This window comes from Electrophorus electricus, chromosome 5 (assembly GCF_013358815.1).
Source record: "Electrophorus electricus isolate fEleEle1 chromosome 5, fEleEle1.pri, whole genome shotgun sequence".
NCBI lineage: Eukaryota > Metazoa > Chordata > Actinopteri > Gymnotiformes > Gymnotidae > Electrophorus > Electrophorus electricus.
Genome location: NC_049539.1, coordinates 7,373,597 through 7,394,423, shown reverse-complemented (window position 1 = coordinate 7,394,423; position 20,827 = coordinate 7,373,597). Strand labels below are relative to the sequence as shown.

The window sequence follows — 20,827 nt, the reverse complement described above, 5'->3', positions numbered from 1 at the left end:
GTAAGGAAATTCCTCGTCTTTCCTCCTATTGAGAAAGAGCTTATCCCACTTTGTCATACGGTCACGGCCGGTCCCCAAATATGGTGTCACTCCAGGCCGCGCTCTTCCTCAGCAGCGAGGTCCCACGTTATGGACGGACCCGCGCAGACGGACAGTCAGCACGGAAGCTTCCCTCCGCGCCCTGAACGACTGCATGAGCGGCATGCTGGGAAGTGGCAGTGAGATGAAGGATGAGAGGTTAAACGAAGCTGGCGTACGACACACCTACTTTAGACCGATTCTTATGCTTGGGCGCGTCATGCTGATTGTTGCTCTGACAACCAGCCCCGAGAAGCTGTCAGCTGCGTCGCAAAGAGAATTCAGATGAACTTGCGCATGGAATGGCAGCCCGGAATGAACGCCCACACACACTCACACGCCCACACAGACATGCTGTGTCTGTAGACACAGGCGTTGGAAGAGACAGACCGTCACACACACACACAAACGTGTACACACACACACACACACACACACACACACACACACACACACACACACACACACGCTGCCCCTGCTATTGGAAAGAGTTAGCCTTGACTGTGGCAGTAACAACAAATTACATGTGCGTGTGTGTATGACGAATCGAAAATGACACTGGAGCCTGTAGTCACAGGGCAAATGGACGACCTGGATGCGCTCGCACCCATTCATCCACCCACACACAGACAAACGCACCCTGCCGCTCTCTGCTCATCTAAGCAGGTTCCCTCTCTCACAGCCACTTATTTCTCTGCAAGTTTGTGTTATTAGTAATTCATTATGAAGTAATTTCTTCCAACAAATGCATAACATTACTCAACATTAATACAACATCTGAAGCAATAGATAAGTGGTGTCTTGGTATATAATCTAGTCATGGTCACTGGTTTGCTTGAATAATGCTGTAAATGAGATGGCGAGTAAAGGTTGTGAAGAGCTTTGGGTTACTGCTGCCCTTCAAGCAGAGGTAACACCCAAACATGCATTACCCACATTTTTGTGTGCGCGCACACACGCACAAGCACACACAAGCATCTCTTGCTTACTGCTTTAACACCACTGTCTTTCTAGAGCATGCATGTCAGAAATACAAAATCGCCATTCAGAGAATGAGAGAGAGACTTTGACCTGCCACTGTCTCTCCATTTAAAACCTCAAGCATCTGAAAACTCAAGATTAGTTCTTCTAGTCCAGCAAAAGCACCATTACAGATTTGGGGGGGGGGGGGGGGGGGGGGGGGGGAATGGTCTTACAGCTCTATTGATGCAGTACTAAAAACTACCACTGACAGGCACAGCAGCATGCCCCATATAGGCCCTGGTACCAAGAACACAGGCACGACCACGTGCACAGGAAAGTACAAACAAGTCATTATAAAGTATCATTCTATTAATGGCATTCACAAGCAACCACCTTACATATACACACACATATATGTATGTATGCACAACACATACACAAGCCTGGCAAGGTGGCTCACTGATAATCTGCTCATCTCAATGAAGACTTGCAGTGGCTAATCCTATCTTCTTTCAGAGAGAGAGAGAGCGCGAGAGCAAGACAAAGAAAGAAGGATAGTGAGTGATCAAGAAAGTGAGTGATCAAGAAACATCACTAAGTCAGTAAATAACGTAATATGGAAAAAGTGACACACCTCCACCAAGTTTACTTACAGCTGACCTGCATCATTCAGGCTGTGCATATTTGTAAGGGATTAACAACAGTAACATGCTGCAGTGAATTTATCCAGATATGTAGTGAGTGAGTGTGTGTGTCTGCTGAGAGTAAGGATTTGAATGTTATGCATTTATGCTGCTATTGTGTGCGTAATAAGAGCTAGGATGAGAGTCTCAGATTAGCACTGCCCTATGTGAAAGTGCACCAACATCTTCACTTGTTAAAACTGGTAGGCAGACTTTTTTTTTTTTTACATTTAACGTTCAAGATGGTTTACAGCAGAGGCGTGGGACCAAGTTGGTAAAAACCAATGCATGGCTAGACCCTGGAGCTGACCCTTAGAGTTAGCATGCTATACTAGGAACCCTAAATTACCCTACACCCTTTAGTAGATGGGGACTGCAACTTCTGGGCATGGCGCCAAACTGTTTGTCAAGATGCTGCTAATGGAGTTACTTTTCCACCATACTGATTGTATTGTGTGTGTAAGTGCACGTGTGTGTGTGTGTGTGTGTGTACCTGGTAACTCTGAGAGGGCTCCCCTCTCGATTATATGTTTCTTGTAGAGGGTCTTGAGGACTTTTGCACTGCCAAACCTCTTAAAGCGACTCTTGACGTTGTTGTAATACCATTCCAAAGACTGGGTTCTCAGAAACCTGCACAATTGCATGCAAGCACACACACACACACACACTAAAACATTGTGCAATATTACCAGGCACTATTACAGTTTAAACAATGAGTGGTACCATTAGTAGGATGAAGGAGACGAATCCTAGTACCAGCTGGAGCCACTATACTCCTTGGTGTGAAGAGGGAGGATGTGGTCCATTTTTGGGCCAAATACAAGTCACTATTTCTCCTTAGTTCTTCAAATCAAGTTTGATTTGCTTTAATGTGGCCTGGCAACAATAAGACTGTAATGATTAATAAGGTGGAATTGTCCCATTTGCTGATTTTATTTCTGAACATAAGACACGTAGAAGAGGTTAGATTTTGTGTAGGTCTACTTACCTGATTTTAAATTGACATTAGAGGTTTAGAGACTTTAGATTCTAGAACTGAAGGTTCACCAACCAAAAGGCCTGATCATTTACCCCACTGCATACTGTCCATTACATGTAATTATATAATAACATAAGAGGTAATGGAACAAGGACCTAATTTGAGGATTAAGTGTGCAAGGCTTGGAGTTTCAAACACAAGACTATGCTTAGTACAACACATAGAAGACTTGCACAGATCAAAATAGTACAAAATATTTGAGCATTCATTTTAACAAACAGAATGATATCAGAAATATTGTCATCAGCGGTTTTTTTTTGTGCACTTTAAAATTAGTATCAATTGCAAGAATTTTAATATTCATTTGGGCTCTCAAATCCATTAAGTCTGTGTCTGAAGTGTGTATTTGTGTGTGTTTCATTAGGGACTTGCTTGGTGTTGACTAGTCAGAGTCTTGGAGCCAAAGTTTCTCCTATTTGTGGCATAAGCTGTAATTTGTTGCGAGCGTGTGAGTGTGGAGTTTGAACGTCAGGGTACCAGCGAGAGCGAGAGAGTCCTGAAGAGGGGGAAGTGCGAGTGACCGAGAGAGATGGAGAGAGAGAATGAGAAAGGGAAACTAAGAAATGAGTCAGAGCAACCAGATACCACCCAGGAGGTTAATCTCCTCTAAACCCTCGCTCGCGTCAGCCACGGGTCCCATCAGCTCACTTCCAGCACGGCCCTTCCTTTCAAACCCATGCTGATGGGACCTGCACTAACGTAATCACATTCCACAACCTTCCTGCTTCTTCCTCTCGCCGTCGCCCTCTGAAGTTTTCATCCTTATTTACTTCCATATTACACGGTCTCACTACTTCTTTGCCTCATTTTCTTGGAAGGTAAATAAGACCTGGGACTGTGGGTCTGCTGTGACGCGTTTCAAGTGTATCCTGAAGGTCTCTGCCCCTTAAGGTTTGGTCTCCATTACTCTCTCTCGCTCATTCAGGCATGATTCATCAATTTCTCTGTGCCTGAGCTTGTTAGTAATTGTGACACACGTGCTCGCACGCACGCACAGAGGGAGAGAGCGAGAACTTCATTGTACACTGCAAAAAAGATTTAGAGAGGGAAATTAAATGAAAGGAAAAAGAGAAAAACTGCTTTCAAAAGCAATTTCATCCTGTTCGGTGAAAGAAGCTACATTAAACCCACCCCCAGGACAAAGTCCGTTGACTGAGGAGCCACACAGGACGAGATCAGCTTTTATGGAGCCCTCAAGCACTGGCAGGCCAGATATAACAACTGCCCTTTGACCCTCACTACATGTGGGTAAACACACAGACAGACCAGAACAATAGAGGAGTGCAGAAAAATTGTTTAATATCCTCCTGCTCCCTTGCTGTAGTGCCATTGTAGCAGAATTAATGTTCCTTGTGTGTATATGGTCCTGTAAGTTGCTAATGTGCAACTTGTGCATCAGAAGAAGTCTTGCTGTATCTCTGCTAGTTACAGAAGAGAATTAAAGTGGGAGAATTTGAGCACTCGGCATAAAATCACCTTTATGATGGTGGTTTTGGCTAAGGTTCCCACATGAGATGCAAAGTCCTTATCACTCTACACAGAGGAACAAAATTCACAGCTGTGTAGATATGCAAGCTGGTCCATGCACAACCCCCCCCCACCCACAAAATGCTGCAGCACATCACTACCGGTGCTCTCCCTCGCAGTCTCTTTCTTTATATCCTTCTGTGTTTCTCACCCTGTCCCAGTTCTAAATAAGACTGCAGTAAAAAATGTGACAGGCTTAAAAATGTCCACCTTCAGGCTTGCCAAGTGCCCCGAGGCGAAACTCCATTACCATAATTGATTTTCTGAGGTTTTAATGAATAGAGTTTCTTTTTCGTGCACCTCCTTCTATTGGACAAACAGAGCACAGAGACGGTGGAGGGGACAGCCCCTAAATCGCCCAACCGATAATCTACTGCTTCACTTTCTGCTATCAAACGGCAGGGGAAGTTGGCCTATGGCAGCAGCTGGCTTCTGTCTACAGTGTAATGGGCCAGAAAAGTTCTAATGTGAAGTGTAATGTGGAGAGTGAAGCCAGACTCAGATCTGGACATCACTAGTCTGCAATATGCATTAAAATGGTACACAGGCACTTTAGCTTAATGGAGCGAATTCAGCTGGAAAACCAAGCTGTATTTGATTAGTGTAGAAACCAGTAGTTACATTTTTCTGTTTTTGTGGCTGTGGAAATAAACACTACGTGATCATCCACATGAGGAAAACAGAGTCAGAGCTGACTGTCGATTAATCCTGAGTGCTGTCTCATTACCACACTGCACATGCATTACAAGCACAGAGATAGCCAGAGGATAATCATGTTAATAAACAAATAAAACAATGGAAGTCTTCCCAGTAATTCTACCTCCATCCATCTTCAGTCCTTTAAATCAAAGGAACTTGGATGATAATTATTTAAAGACAATTACATAATTGCTATCTTTGGCAGCTGTCAAAAGCAGGTTACACATATTAAGTAGCATCATATTTGAAAAGCTGATTTGTTTGTGGTCGTAGTACTAAAGTGAATGAGGAAACTGTGGGCAGTGCAGGGCTGCGTTGAATAGCGTTGTATTAAATACAGACACGGCTAAACTGATGTTCTTCCAGTCCACGCTGCATTGTCTGTCTCCCCGTCTCACCACACTGCTGGGTCTTCACTCTTCTGTCCGTTTTGATTTGCCATGTCTCTCTCACACTCATGCCAGAGGCATTGGAGGCAGCAGGTGCAAGAAGGCACACAGAACCCCTCTCTCCCTTTCCCACACACACACACACACACACACACACCACTGTGGACTGTGAATAGATTCTTAGAATTCTTTAAAAATTTTTTTGCTATTTTTGCTACTTTGCTAGAAAACTGGTGCACTTCTGAAAATAGACTGCATCATGAGGAAGGAATATGTATACACTCTGAAACACCACCTTAAGACATCAGCCAGAAAGTTCTCCCAGGAGCACAGTGGTCCAAAGCACACCTCCAAAGGTATGAACAAAGCCCTGACCTGGATCGTTTGTGGACTGAACTGAAAACATGAGTTTGACTAAGGTGCCTCACAAATCATTTCTATATTTCTATATATATATATATATATATATATATATATATATATATATAGAAATATAGAAATGATATATATATATATACATACCATTCTATGCAGAACTTCTGCTAAAAGGAGTAGTCATAAATTTTGGAAAGTATTGTGTGACGCTTGTAAAAGATTACCACAAGCACTCAACTGAAGCTAAGCAATTCAAAAGTAATTCAACCAAATATTAATGAAGCAAATGAAATTTGCTTACCCATTAAGAGTCTGACAGTAAATAAACCCACTCTCTGGTATGTCTCTGCTCTGATTCTGAAAGTACAAACCCTGACCGACTTGATACAGGAAATGTATGCTAATGTCACAGTACATCCCTCTGACAGCGCAGTTCCCCTGGCACCAGCGTCATGTAGCTTTGTCACTGTAACTGGCTGGTTGGCTATTGCTCATCTGTCTGGATATGTTTCTTGTAGAGGGTCTTGAGGACTTTTGCACTGCCAAACCTCTTAAAGCGACTCGACGTTGTTGTAATACCATTCCAAAGACTGGGTTCTCAGAAACCTGCACAATTGCATGCAAGCGCACACACACACACACTAAAACATTGTGCAATATTACCAGGCACTATTACAGTTTTGCTCACTATTGCTCATCTGTCTGGATCTGGAGGTCCCGCGGGACCCACGATGTGCTCCACTAGTCTCTTTTACTCCACCCATGTGGACTTATCAAGCTCACGTGCAGTGTACTTGATTCTGAATAAGGTTGCTGCTACTTGGCTGTGTCTGTATGTTATACCCACCACTTAATCTATTGTTCAAATACAGTTTAATGCCCAAATCTAATTTGGCTGGTTCACAGTATCTTTTAAAAATGTGTCTGATATCCAGCTGTAGTCTGAACAGATCTCTCACCTGAGCTGTCCCACACACACAAAGGAACAGTGCTTCACATGACGCACTCATTCAGGTTTAACTCGAACAACCAGCCAACCACTAGTCTAATGCTCACATACATAAGGCATCAAGATTTTAGTGATGGCTCTGTGGAGTCATGGCAGCTCCCACTCTGCAGATGAATATCTAGCTCTGCTGTCGTCGATCTTGACTTCTTGCCCGTGTGAAGTTGACAAATGCCAAGCTGGACTGATGTAAAAAGTTGCTTCAAGTTTGCTTTGACAGTTCAGATTGGAGTCACATGCCACAAACTCCATTTCTGTGCCACGTACGAAAATGGCTCATGCTGAAGTCGAAAATGTAAAGTGTTTTTTTATTTCTTTGTGTACACCGTCATCCAAATGACACGTGTGTGCCACTTTTACCTGTGGTGTGAGTGTAATTGTGTGAATGTAATTGTCATTTTGACACTGTTTGTGTGCTGGGTGCAGAACATGGCATAATGAGCGTGAATATATGGATTTAACCTTGAACAAACAGTTCAGGCTGCTGCTGCTAGTGATGTAAGGCTATGAAATCTCTCTCTTCCATGGTACTCATTAGGCTCCCTAATACCGACAGAGCATTGTTTTAATGCTAAAACCCATCGGAGTGCTGCTGTTGACACTGCAAACTCCTTTATGACCACAATTACCCATCTTAATGGACACTTAATGGATACAGCAGGATGAGGTCACAAAGCAGACAAATCAGAAAATCATCTCCAGCTGCTTCCATGGCTGTGACCGTGAGTTTGGGGTGCAATTCTGACCTTCCCAGTCACCGTATCGGAAGCCAACAGAGCCCCTTGGGGATGTGCTAGAACTAGAGATTCACAGCATGAATGTGCAGCTGATAAATCTGCAGCAATTATGTGATGCAATATGTCCACGTCGAGCACAGTCTCAAAGGAAGGTTTCCAAACTCTTTTGGGATCCTTGCCGAGAAGAGCGCAGGCTGTTTCAGCACAGTGAGGGAACAAGGTATGGACACCTCCCTCTGTCCTGCCTTGTTCTGCCTATTCCTCTCTCGACAAAGCAAAGCTGGTTTATTCACTGTATCCCATTTTATAAAGAAGAAAATTCAAGGTGCTTTACAAATACAAGGATAAACAACTGACTGAAATAGAAAAGATAACGAATTGAAATTAATTATGATTATAGGAAATAATGAAGTGAACAAAAATGGGTTTATACTCTTTAAGCATATAATTTTATATATTAGGCCGTCTAATTCATTTAGTGATTTATTGACCGAGTATCTTGTTAAATCTATTCTGTAACTAACGAACGCAGTATAGAGATTTTAGAACTGGATTAATGTTGAGTGTATAAGAATGCGGAGATTTCAGACTAGGTTTCTAAGTTTTAAGAGCCCTAAATTTGAGACAAACGTTGAGATGCTCCTTTTCTATCAATCAAATACCTAAACGTATTGTCTTATTTTAACTGAAGGAAATTCTGCCTCATCCAGTTATGCATGTGCACCAAACAGACAGTGCATGTCTGGGCTATAATGATCAAGAGAAAGAGCCAAGCATATTTACTTGTTAACTGCATAACTGTGGTGCAGAATTCAGCCTAATTGGAGCACATACAGATTGTATAAAAGTGGACCAAGAACTGATCCCTGGCGGATTCTGATGGTACAGCCATATTTGTTCACCGTCTCAGCCAATAGAGAAGTGACATATATTTCCAACAGTCATGAAGATGGCACAATAAGAGAACTAGCCTGATCTCAGAGTAATTGCTCTCTGCCGAGTCCCAGTTTGTAAGTAAGTATGCGATCCTGAAGACAGAAGATATTGTAGACCCTTCATGTCCCTTCAAATAGCAAATTCCACTTTGCTGTGAATAAGATGAAGCTTTCCACATGCTGGCAACACCCTCACTGTGCTCTGTAAAGGGCACCTTCAGCTTTCTGGAGATGCAGTACTGACACGGCAGAATCACTCTGCCTCTGCGCCTGTTTGTGAGGATGTTCTGTGTTCCAGTCTGTGTGTCACTCTGGGGGGGGAGAGTAAAAGAACGAATAATTTAGTTAGAATAGATTGATTAGCTGTGATAAACAATACTGAGTGAATTGTTTCGAAAGAGAGGTCACTTAAGCTGAAGGTTGGGAGGAAAGAGAAGAAGCTATTCAGGCACACGGAACAAGGGGACGAACGGCCGAAGAATCCTCCAGAAACGTGCCCTGCGCCAGCTGCCTCCTGAAGCCATTTGTGTGCCGCTATTTTTAGTGCATTATTGGGCAGCTGGAAAATGTATGTGGATCGATGGAGAACAAAGAGGCAGGGTAGGCAGGGGAGAGGTTTCATCTCTGACCCTCTCTTACACAGACATGCACACAAGATTACAGTTCCTCCTCTTCTTAGAATCTACACGCAAAGTTCCGTCTCTCCAATAGGCTGTGTGTCCTTGTGTTTCTTTGTTTAAAACAAGTCTACAGTTACACTTGGTTTATTAACTTCTTACCTAAGTGAGCTCACTTGTCAAAGCAGAATGGCAGATATTGGGCTATGCTCTTAAAAGGACATTTTTCAAGACCCCTGCAATACATACAGAGTCAGAAAAAAAAAACAAAACTGGTACGTATGCTGGTCCAACCGATTAGAAATTCCTGTGCAAATATTTAAAACTTCAGCATCACAAAAGCTGAATTAGTTGGCACTGGATAAAACAAAGCTGGCTTTGTAATAGATAGATAGCTAGATAGCTAGAGATAGATAGATAGATAGATAAAATAATTTTTGTACATTATGGTCATCAAAAATCAACCACCATCACTAACTTGCTCTGCTGAGACACTTTGCTCTACAAGCTACACTGAAACACGGTTCCCCTTCATCAACTCCAAGGCATGATGGGATTGTGTGAACTGCCAAAGCGTGTCACACGCAGTTTGAAATTGGGATCACTATTGAGATGGAACACTGGGAAAACCTCGGAGAAGCTCCGACTCCAGGGAGGGAACAGATGCTCATTTGTCATAATACTGATTTAGTCTGCTACTACACTGTCATCTTGCAGCTTCTCTGGGTGCATTCAGCACAAATATAGCTTCAGGGCATCTACAGCAAATACATTCATTTCAATGAACTGTAATGACGACAGCATCTTTTGATTGCAATTTGTTTCTAATTTGCACAAGTTAACTGGAATGATATATGAAAAGGGCACGGATGTATTTAATGATCAGAGAAATTCATATGGTTTTATTTGAAGTTGTGCATTAAAATTTGTACAAATGCTTGCACCGAGGTTGATAGTGGAGCTGTTGATTGCATGACTGGCAAAGAGGCACAAAGATCCATTCTTGGGTATGGTGGGATCTTTGACATAATTCCTGTAGATTGGGAAGATCTTAGATCCTCACAAATGTTCCTGGCTCGCTTTGTACCTGCTCCCCAGTGCCTGGTATTCATTGTTCTACTAATACAGTATTACCTTATTGAGAGAGGAGGATAATTAAATGTGAATAAATGATTACAGTGACACTGATTAAAATCACTGGGAAGGTAATTAAAAGAGCCCAGTAGGCCAATGAAACCCTGCCCATCTACATCAAGAATGTGCTCATATTTGCACTTGGAGCAGCTGCCAAGTCTCTCCCTCACTCTTACACACTCGCATGTGCACACACAAACACACGCACATGCCCACGTTTCACTTCAGCGGTTTGAAATTAAGGATCATTACTCTTTGACCATATCAGTAATATGAACAATTAGTGGGCTAATGAAAGTACAAGTTGGGTGTATGCACCTGCGTCAATGCGGACACGCGTGCGCCAACATGACTGCCAAAAAAGATGACCTCCCCCCTCGTTCTCTTTCTCCATCCCTCAGTTACATTTAATGGCCATCAAAATCCTGGACACTCTCCAGAAATGTCCAATTCAAGCAATTGTCTTTAATGAACACCTAATGAGCGCAGCGGTGAGTGTTAAATCATTTCATGGGCGTCCGTGGTCCACACTGAGCAGCTTCACGTCGGTTGCTACACCTCCACATCTGCCTGCTTGAGCCGACGGTGCAGTTACACTATTCCCGTAAAGCTATGCCTTGCAAAATCTCCTATTCATTTTCTATAAAAAAATGTCAGTTGCAAGATATCTAGCCATGCAACGCACTGTGGTACCATCGCGGCAGATCGGAGGGCTGCGAAGTGACAAAAAAAAGTTGAGCCAAGCTGAACTTCATGAAAAGGAATCTGTCATGTGAGGCAATCAAAAGCCAATCAAAAAACACTGTATGCGTTAACAAAGACTTTTACAACTGCATGTGTGATACATCACTTCTGATCATCAAAGCTTTTGTTTCGATATGGAAGAAAAGCTCATATTAGCAGTTAACCATTTCCACTGTTTTTTGATGCCTCTTTACCAACATACAGACAAGATCTGCATAGAGGGAGGTTGCAGAATTTGAAAGTCATCTTATTTAAAAGATTAGGTATAGAGCAACAAACTAAAATCATATTATCCTCTTTGTATGCTCTTTGTCAGACTAAGGATAACGCAATATTTGCGAATTTATACAGAACTCGTCCCTCCAATATTCAAAACACCAGCGGAAAGAAACTTTGTTGGATGCCAACATCTTCTAATTATGCAAATAGCTGATTTCTGGCAAGACGGTCTGTCCACACGGCACCGTGACGAATCGGAGGCAGGCGAAGTGTCAACAGGCGCAGTCGCGCCGAGACAGTGTAAATGCATTGTAACTCAACTCCATGAGCCAACCGTGGCAGTTCTCCACACCGTGCTGTCAGAAACAACGGCCTCACTGAAACGCACAACAGAGAATCGGTAGGCACACCCTCGCCTGGCATAAGTGTCTCCAGCCACGTTGCGCTCACACACACACTCGCGCTCTCTCGCGCTCTCCTGCTCCTGTCGTCACTCTCACGACAAATTTATGCTCCTGCTCTTTCTCTTCTTCCCTCACTCCCTTTTCCTCTCTAGTGTTCCTCCCTTCCAGGTCACAAATTCTCTCCCACTTGCCCAAACCTCCTTTTGCTCTCCTCCTCCACATCTCCCTCCCCAAACCCCGGTCATCCCCTCAAATGCCCCCCCCCCACCCCACTCTTCATTTTATAAGACCTCCTGTCTCCTTCTACTCCCCACTGCGTCACTCCTAAGCGTGTCCTCCAGGCCTCCTCTGGCGCCCTCACCGTCGGCCCATGTCTCAGAGGGTCCCGGTGGCCTGAACCACCATGGCATGATCGACGGCTCAGTATGAGATTACGCAGCCCAAATCCTGCACCATCGAAGGCATTGAATGCACAGCGCAGAGCAATCTGTTGCCTCGGACTCTAGATGCTGGTTTAGCTCCTCACTTGACATTTTAAAATTTGCATTATTGAAGCTGTGGGTTCAATAATGAGATAACCCAGGTGACTCAGGAAAAGATAACACCCCAGAAATTGGTTAGCATAGAAACGTGGACGCACTAAATGGCCCACAGAAGATTCTATCTGCCAATGGAGGCACTATTGCTGTGTTAGAGATATCTGTTAACATATCACAGGTATGAATCAGAACAGACTGATGTCTTGGGCGTATATCCGAAGATTTTTTTTTTTTTTTTTTTTTACTTCTTATCAGTCAGACTGACTGCAGAGGAAAAACCCAGGGGATGAAGAGAAGAGGCAAAACAGACTTTTTGAAAACTCGGGAGATGACAGGATTGAATAATCTGCTCGCTGACTTAAACACACACATGCAAGCACACACCCCCTCCAGCAGGATGGGGACGGAGTTTAGGGTAGGGGTGCTCAGCTATAACGTCATCCCTAAAAGAACAGAGACCAGGAGAATCAGAAAAGACAGTGACTAACAGTTGGACTGAAAAAGCCTGCAGTCTAGTACATTTCTGTGAAAACATACATTATACACACACACTACACACACACACACACACTAACCCAATACACCCTGTCATCTTACAGATACAGTAAAATGACTTTGACCCACAGTACTGCAACCCCAAAAACTCAAGAAACAAAAAAAATCCCAGTGGTCTCCGATTGAGACCATAGGTTCTGCAATGCTGTTTTCCTTTACACACACCCACACACATACTACATAACTTGTGTTTGCTAAATAAAACATGGAGTACATTGCCTTTGTTGTTATGACATAGATTAAGATTAGATCATATTTTAGAAGCTGTTGATACAGAAATCCAGATTTTTCTAATTCTCAAACAGTTCTCTATGCCACAGCAATGTTCCTGAGTACAGCACCTCTCCCTATTCCCTGGCTTACACCTGGTTTAACACAGAGCACATGTCAAGCACCACGTGTGCATGTGGGCTTAGGTGTGTTAGTGCATAAAACCACAAACATTTCAGGGCTAAGAAGTCCTGGCCTCATCCGAGACCAGTGTTTTTCCCTTCGAGTGGTTGCACTGTGTGAGTGTGGACGACCGGCTCTCCAACAGAGACCAAGCCGGTGAAATGCTGGGATAATGTGCCATACTTGTGTGTGGCTGTAGAGAGGTTTCATCACTGTTCTCTAGCATTAGCCCCAGTCCATGTGGCTTGTCTGGGATTTTTCAGGATAGTCCATCATCAGTACGTTCGTGCTCACTGGGGTTCCTGGGTTTTGAACTTTCAAAGCTGATAACTCTACTTAGAGTGAACACTGGGAATCCCACCAACTGTGTGAGCATATTTCACACCTCAATAACCTACTTTCCTTATCGCTACACTTCCCATTAACAATAAACCCATTCCATTTAGCATAATTCAACACTTTTTAATCTGCCAATCTCCTTCGGTCTCCTTCGTTTGGCTGCGTTTTCCTCAGGACAAAGATGACTCAGCATTTTCTGCATCTTATTGATCCAATCATCCCTCCTAACCTGCCAACGAGAGTGACTCAGGCTAAAACGAGGCAAACAGCAAACTGTCACGAGAGACAGGGAGTGGGTGCCAACTGTTTCCTCATTTGTTAAGATATACTGGAAAATATGTTGATCTATGCAAAAATCAATCACTTTCACAGGAAAATTCACACATAGCCAAATGTAAAACCTGTTCAATACTATTGTGTTCAACTATATTTCCAAAATGCATTAATGTTTACTGAATACTCAAGGGTGCTAAAAAATACACGAGTGTTAAGGCAATCTGACCTTTATTAAGAATACTTTGACATGAAGTTTGTCTTGTGTGCAGTATCCCCAGGCCTTGGAAAACACCGTACAAGACATTCGCATTATAAAACATTGAATAAAATGCTACCAACATGTACAGTTCAAACAAACCAAGTTGTTTCTTGATTATAGAATGCAAAACTTGTTTGCATTTCAAGCTCCCGTAAAACAAACCATCTATCTATCTATCTATCTATCTATATCCATCCATCTCTATAACACAGGATCCTAGATCTATGCCTTACACAACTACTAGCATTCGCTTAACCGATAGACTCCTAGTATTTCACGCTTATTTTTAATTTTTTAATCACAATCCCAAACTCTCCAGATGAAATGACTACGTCCTTCCTTATTTAAGAGCGGCACGCTGCAGTCTGCTGCAGGTATAAATCTTTAGATGTGTGTAACATTTCAACACAATTCATTAAATTACATTTACTAAACTAAATCTGCTGTAAAATTGACTTATGCAGAACCAATATCCCACTGCAGTGTGACAAACTGGAGATGAATGTGACATGGCTATAATACCCCAAGAGTCTTCATGCAAAAGCTTTGATGCTAATCGCACGCACGCACGTTAGTAGGTTGAAAGGTCAACACATTCCCTGGCTACAGATAGAAGTAGTAGAAACAATAGAATAAATAACATCTTCACCATGTACAATTCTCAAAACCACCACACCCATTCTCTGCACCATTCACTAAACCACAACTGCATCTTGCACCACTCACTAAACCACACCTACACCCTGTATCGGTCACTAAACCACACTTACTCTTTGCACCATTCACTAAACCACACCCACATCATTCACTAAACCACCACACCTACACTCTGCACCATTCCCCAAATCACACCTATACCTGTCAGCATTCTCCAAAGCACACCCACACACTACTCCCATTCCCAACACGCCACCAACACACTGGATCATTCCCAAAAACAGGCTTACACCCTACACTATTCCCAAAACCACAACCACATACTGGACCATTCACAAAACCACAGCGACATTCCCAAACCCACACCTTTACTCTCAGCCGGTTCTTTCAGGAGCTAGAGGCTTCACCCCTAGGGAAAAAAAAAAATCTGATTTACGTGGACAGATATTTGCTTTGCTTTCCCACCGGTTTTCTACTGCAAAATGCTTTTGGAACTCTGAGCAATCATTTAGTACTTCATTCCCTCACTCTACCCTTCCCTCCAGGTGTATACTCACATCCATCCACCCTTCCCTGCCCTTCTCCATCCACACCATACACCCCCCTTCCCATAGCCACACACAGCTACTAGTGGGAGTTGGATATCCAGTCTCCTGCACGACCGAAAAGACCAAATGATGCGTTTGATAAGAGTATAGATCATGGAACTCAGAACACTGCCTGTACTGCAGGATAAATTGGACTAATCATTGGGTACAGAATGAACACCAATAAAGGGGCATTTTTTTCTTACTGCTATACAATTTTATGATTCAACTTTACACTATCATTATAAAACAAAAAAGGTATATAAATTCTTCCATCCAACAAAAAAAAATCAAAGCTAAAGAATGTGACATTTACAAGACCTAGCAATGTTCACTTTCTCAACTCTCAATTTCACTTTATTTTGTGCTATGACTATAATCTACCATAGTTTAATCCAAAATGTTGACTGATGTGCACGGTTCATAATATTTTCTGTTACATGCTGTGTACACTATACTGTGTGTAGAGGAATCCAGACATTGCACAAACATACACAGAAGAGGATCAATAATTATACAAACATGCAGTGAAGCCATTGCCAAACATAACTCCATACAGATGCTAACTGGTCAACATTATGCATTCCAGCTGGTTATATTGCAATACAGAGAGGTGCAAAACTAAAATAACAGCTCCAAAAGCATCAACAAAAGCATCAGCAAAGGCTCGAGGAACCTCACAGGTGCTGCCCTGTTTAGGATGTGATGGAGGGTGTGCAGGCACCATCCCATTTAAAGAGCATCATCATGGTTTTCTTCCTAGCGCTCCACAGCACAATGATGAAGATGGCAAGTGTAAAACTTTGGCTAGCTGAGTGAGGGCTTTGAACAATGCTTCCCCTGAGCAGACGCTTTAAACAATAAAGGCACACAAAGAAATCACACACTTCAATCATCAGAGTGCATGATGGTCTCTCCACTGCACAGGCATTGATATGCAGAAAGTGAGAGGGTGTGCGCATTACAGTTAAGAGTGAAAGAAAAGAAACGATAATTAAAAATATCTGAACATTGCACAGAACGGGAAATACGTCAGCATACTCTCTAATCCGTGTGCATATACAGCACCACTGCATGTGCATTTATACAGGTGTGTGGGTATAGGTGCGTGAGCGAGTGACCGCTGCTGTTTTTTGGGCAAGCTTGAGAAAATAGTGCCATCTTTGAAGGCTGGAGAGGCATTGAGAGCAAGAAAGATGAGATTAAAAAAAGATTTTTGTAATTATGTTTGCAGTGGAATCCTCTCACTTTCATTCGCTCCTGCTCTTGCATATTCTCCTAACTTATCCTCTCTCTCCCTTACTCAGACTCTCTGGCTTCAATGGGGCCATGGGGGTCGCCTGGTGGATATGAAACTGCTGATATGCCAATATCTGATTTCATTTCAAATCAGAGAGAGACTGACGGGTAGAGTGGGAGGGGAGAGAGAGAGAGAGAAAGCACAAACGTGGAGAGAAGCTGCATGACTGCGTTATGTTCTGGAGGAGAGGTAAGTAGGCAGGGAGCAAAAGAAAAGAGAAAAGAACAAACGAAAGAGTGAAAGGAAAAAAGAAAAAAAGTGCGACAAGAGGCACGTGGAGAGTGTGTCTACAACAGGACGATTGTGAGGACGTGAGCACGTCCATGTGCTGCATCACAAAGCGCTTTGGCCAGGACTAGAAACTGTGGTCCTGGTAAGAGAATGCAGTCAAAGACTCTGCTTTGTGTGTGTGCTTTAACAATGTTGTGAGGATGTGAAGAGAACCAGCAGGTTTGTTCCTGGGAACAAACTGTGTTTCTTTATTTTCACTGCAATGAAATACAGCATTTCCACACTGCCACTGGAAAAATGGTGAAACAAAATGGCGCACACAATCATCTCGATCTCTCACCCACTGAGGAACAACAGAGCCAAAACAGCGGAATTAAATACAATAGAAATTTTGCACAAAGAAAGTGTTCCTGCATCACAGCTTACTGAAATGCTTGACGTAGCCTGACACTTTGCTGTTAACTGAAATGCTGTCTTACAAAATCAGTTATTTCATACAGATATCACTTCAGTTAAAAACAACTTTGGTTTGGCCACGGCTTCTGTTAGGACTCCTAAATAGGGATTTCTAGTAGGAGTAAATTACACGAACAGAGGGGAAAGCATTGTTGAAGAAAGACACACACCAGACACACACAGCCTCGCACAAAACATGCCAAGTCTTGAAACATGAAAACTGGAATCCTGGGAAGTAGGTTTAAAGAAAACATCTGAAGAAATCTCTTACCACCAAGAACCTAATCCTGCTTTTTAACTGTATTATGCAAACCCAGAGTTAATGAGAGGCAGGTTGATGTGCATTAAATGCATTATGCAGACTAGAGTTAATGAGGCAGGTTGATGTGCATCAAATGTGCCTCTCTGTGCCTACACCCAACAGCCACGTCAAACCGTGCAGTGACCCTCGACCATGATGGAGAAGAAATAACTAATTGAAAGGTAGCGGCTCCTGACTTCAGCGGTTTGTCTGCTTGCAACATGGAATTGGAAACAGCTCCGTAGCACACACCCTTATTCTTGCACATGGGTATCTGCACGTGTTTACATAAAATAGTTGTTTTGTGGGACCTTAAATAGACATTTACATGCATTTACATGCAACGTGGCCCAAACAAACAGCAAGTACTAAAAAGTCCAGATTTGTAAAAAATGTCAGATCCCTGCAGAAACATGAGCTGGAAGACATGACATAAGGACTCTTTCCTGGATATCCAGCACGTATGGCATCGCTGGCCTCAGCCACTGAACCTGCCCTGCAGTCTGCCCACTCCAGCTCCGTTAGGTGCAGTATTTGCCCCAAAACTAAAAATACTGCTCCCATTAAAAAAGGCGAGAGAGAAGCCCATTCTCTCCATTGCTCTTGGGTTTTTCTCTCATCTTTTTAAATGATACCAGACCTGAGGGAGAGAGAGGATGGAAAGACGAGTCTTTTTTTTTTCTTTACACCCAAATCTCAATATACCATGCCTATATTCTCTTATGTACCTGAGTAGGACTGTGGTCGATTACCATCCAAGTGATGTTTCATAATTAAGATTAGACCAGTGCCAAACTTGGTGACAATGACAATAATACGGTAATTAGGATCAGCTAGACACAAGCAACCCCAGTAGTTTAAAGGGAGAAATGGCCAATACAAGCTAGTTTCAGGATGACGTTTGTATCAAATGTGCCACCTGAATTCACCAGAAAAAGAAAAAGTTCTGATAAAATTGCAATAGATGCATCCCACACACACACACACAGTTCCCTTGGTTCCATCAGACAGCACTGACTATGTGTAGTTGCAAAGCTGTGTGATCACTTTCATAGCTCTTCAGGCTTATGAATATAACGCTAACAGCCATGGCAGCTGGCTGAAGTCATACCTCTATGCTCTCGTTGGACAGACCATAATGTGTGTGTTAGTTATAAAATAAGTGTGTCTGCACAGTGATAAGATTATGAGGCACAAAATTAACAGTAGCTTTTGGCTTCCCCTGACCTCTAAATTGACAATTACCCCTTTGGGCAGAGAAATGGAGACAGACAGAGAGAAGAAAGGATTAAGAGATCGTTTTGGTGTGTGGGGGTGTGAGGGTGTGGGTGGGTGAGGTGGAGCAGGAGAGTGAAAGCGAGAGAGAGGAAAGGGGCGTCACTAGAGATGGCACAGTACCGAAGTTTCCGTACCGATCCGATATGGATATCTTGCATTTGAATATTGCCCGATATTGATACAGATCCGCTATTTTTTTAATTAAAAAGTCAGAGTGGAGCTGTGATTCTATTGTTTGGGAATTTTTTGTGTGTGCATTATATATGCAATATTATTAGATATCATGCATGGATGTGACAAATAAAATGATACAGAAAAACACTGTTTGCGAGACAAAAACATCATCTTCACTTGACCTCTGCTTAAAAACAGAGATGGAATCTAATTATTCTTCCTAACCCCAAAAGGGTTATTCTCCCAAAGCCCAAAAGATGTATAGACAGAGTTAGCTCATTATCTTAGGCTATTCTCTAGATTCTTATTCAGATTTCCCGGTCCACCTTAGCTTTTTTCATGCAGATTGAATGTACTAAAGCCATAGACTAACATTAGATATCAGTCTGACTCCAAAAAGTGGTACTGGATCTGTGCCATCGCTACACAATCAGGCATTCCCATATACGGGATCTAGACTAGGGGTGTTACGATATAAAGGTACTGATGATGATCATGATATTTTAAAAAATTAAATCTTGATTTCATGTTAATAATACACATACAATAAAATTCAAAATAATCCAATGGCAATAGGTAAGGCAGTGCTGAAACACCATATGACTTTCATACAAAGTAGGCAAGCAGCAAATTTTCAATACCACATCAAGCATAGACCAATATACCTTTAACTGGAGCAACAAACAGTTGTATTTAACTAGTAACCAAACATCAGTTACTCATTTGAGGTCATGTACACACAAGACCTGTCTGTATTGCTACAGGCCACATGTATGCAGTTCTATCGTTTAAACTGTTGCTCATTCCTTATGATGCTAAGCAGGTCAGCTACATGATCAGAGTGCGTTTGGTGGTTTGGTTTCTCTTAAAGGTGCAACATCTACATTTTCTTCAACTTTTCTATAAATATCGTGATATCATTATTATGAATTCTTTGGCCTCAATATTTGTGCAGTGAAAATCTGATAGTGACAGCCCTAATGTAGATGGTTGGCATTAAAGAAGGGTGTGCAGTGGTACCGTGGCATCATGAGACCTTGATCTTAAGAAGAACTCGTCGGAATTTTAGCAAGTGAGAAAAAGTCCTAATCACAGCTGTTGGGAACGTTTCATAAGGCTTAGCTCACATATCCTTTACAGATTTGCAATGCTGAATGCATGTCACCACCTCATTGGCTGCTTTGATTGCTGCTGAAGTGACCACAGTCTTCCACAAAACTGTTAACTGCTTGTTTGTGTTGGGTTTCCCTTCCTGCACCTGGGACTAGAACGATGATCCTGTTCCTTCCAGCCAAAGCGCAAGGGATGTGCAATGCTTGTTATAGAAATAAATCAGAAAACTCTCCCTCTCACACACTAAAGGCTGTGTGAACAGCCTTTGGGGTAATGTCAAAAGGGAGGTGGGGTTAGCGTGAAGGAGAGATTCAATTTTAATTGGACCCATTTTGCCCAACCCTCACCCTGTGCATCACCTCAGACTACTCATCATTTCAATTATGCTCAACCTGTGTGCATGTGTGTGTGAGAGAGACATGAGGAGTAAGCTGTAGTTAAAGCAATTTAAGGGTCCACAAACGAACACAACCACATGATAATTAATCATGGTGTGAAGAACAAGGCAACACAGAGTTCTTATTTAGGTAGAACAGGGTCATTTCCCAGGTGAATGTGTGTTCTGTTATAATTGACTAAATGAACTGTTGTTAAAATGCTGGTGTCCACTCAGGTTGCCTTTTTTCTACCATTCTTCCACCACTGCCCCACACCCCCACAGACACACAGCTGGTTCACTCCTTCTGAATCAGGTGTTGTGTGGGGCTGATAGTAACAACTTCACACACTTACAGCTGTTACACAAATACACGGAGCATCTACAAATGAGGGTGTGTGTGTGTTTAAACAGGTACCATGACAGCAATTCCATCACAGCGAG

At 42.6% G+C, this 20,827-nt stretch overlaps 1 protein-coding gene across 4 annotated transcripts in view; it reads right to left on the bottom strand.

Moving 5' to 3' along the window:
- The window catches only part of myrip (myosin VIIA and Rab interacting protein), an 81,367-nt gene that overhangs the window by 20,552 nt on the left and 39,988 nt on the right, over positions 1 to 20,827 (bottom strand). For 3 of the 4 annotated variants that reach the window (XM_035525915.1, XM_035525912.1, XM_035525913.1), the window contains exon 4: positions 2,218 to 2,354. In XM_035525915.1, coding sequence (XP_035381808.1) covers positions 2,218 to 2,354 — 137 coding nt within the window. Of the gene's footprint in view, positions 1 to 1,478; positions 1,545 to 2,217; positions 2,355 to 20,827 lie in introns of those variants that run through there. The other variant, XM_035525914.1, reaches the window with a different exon arrangement.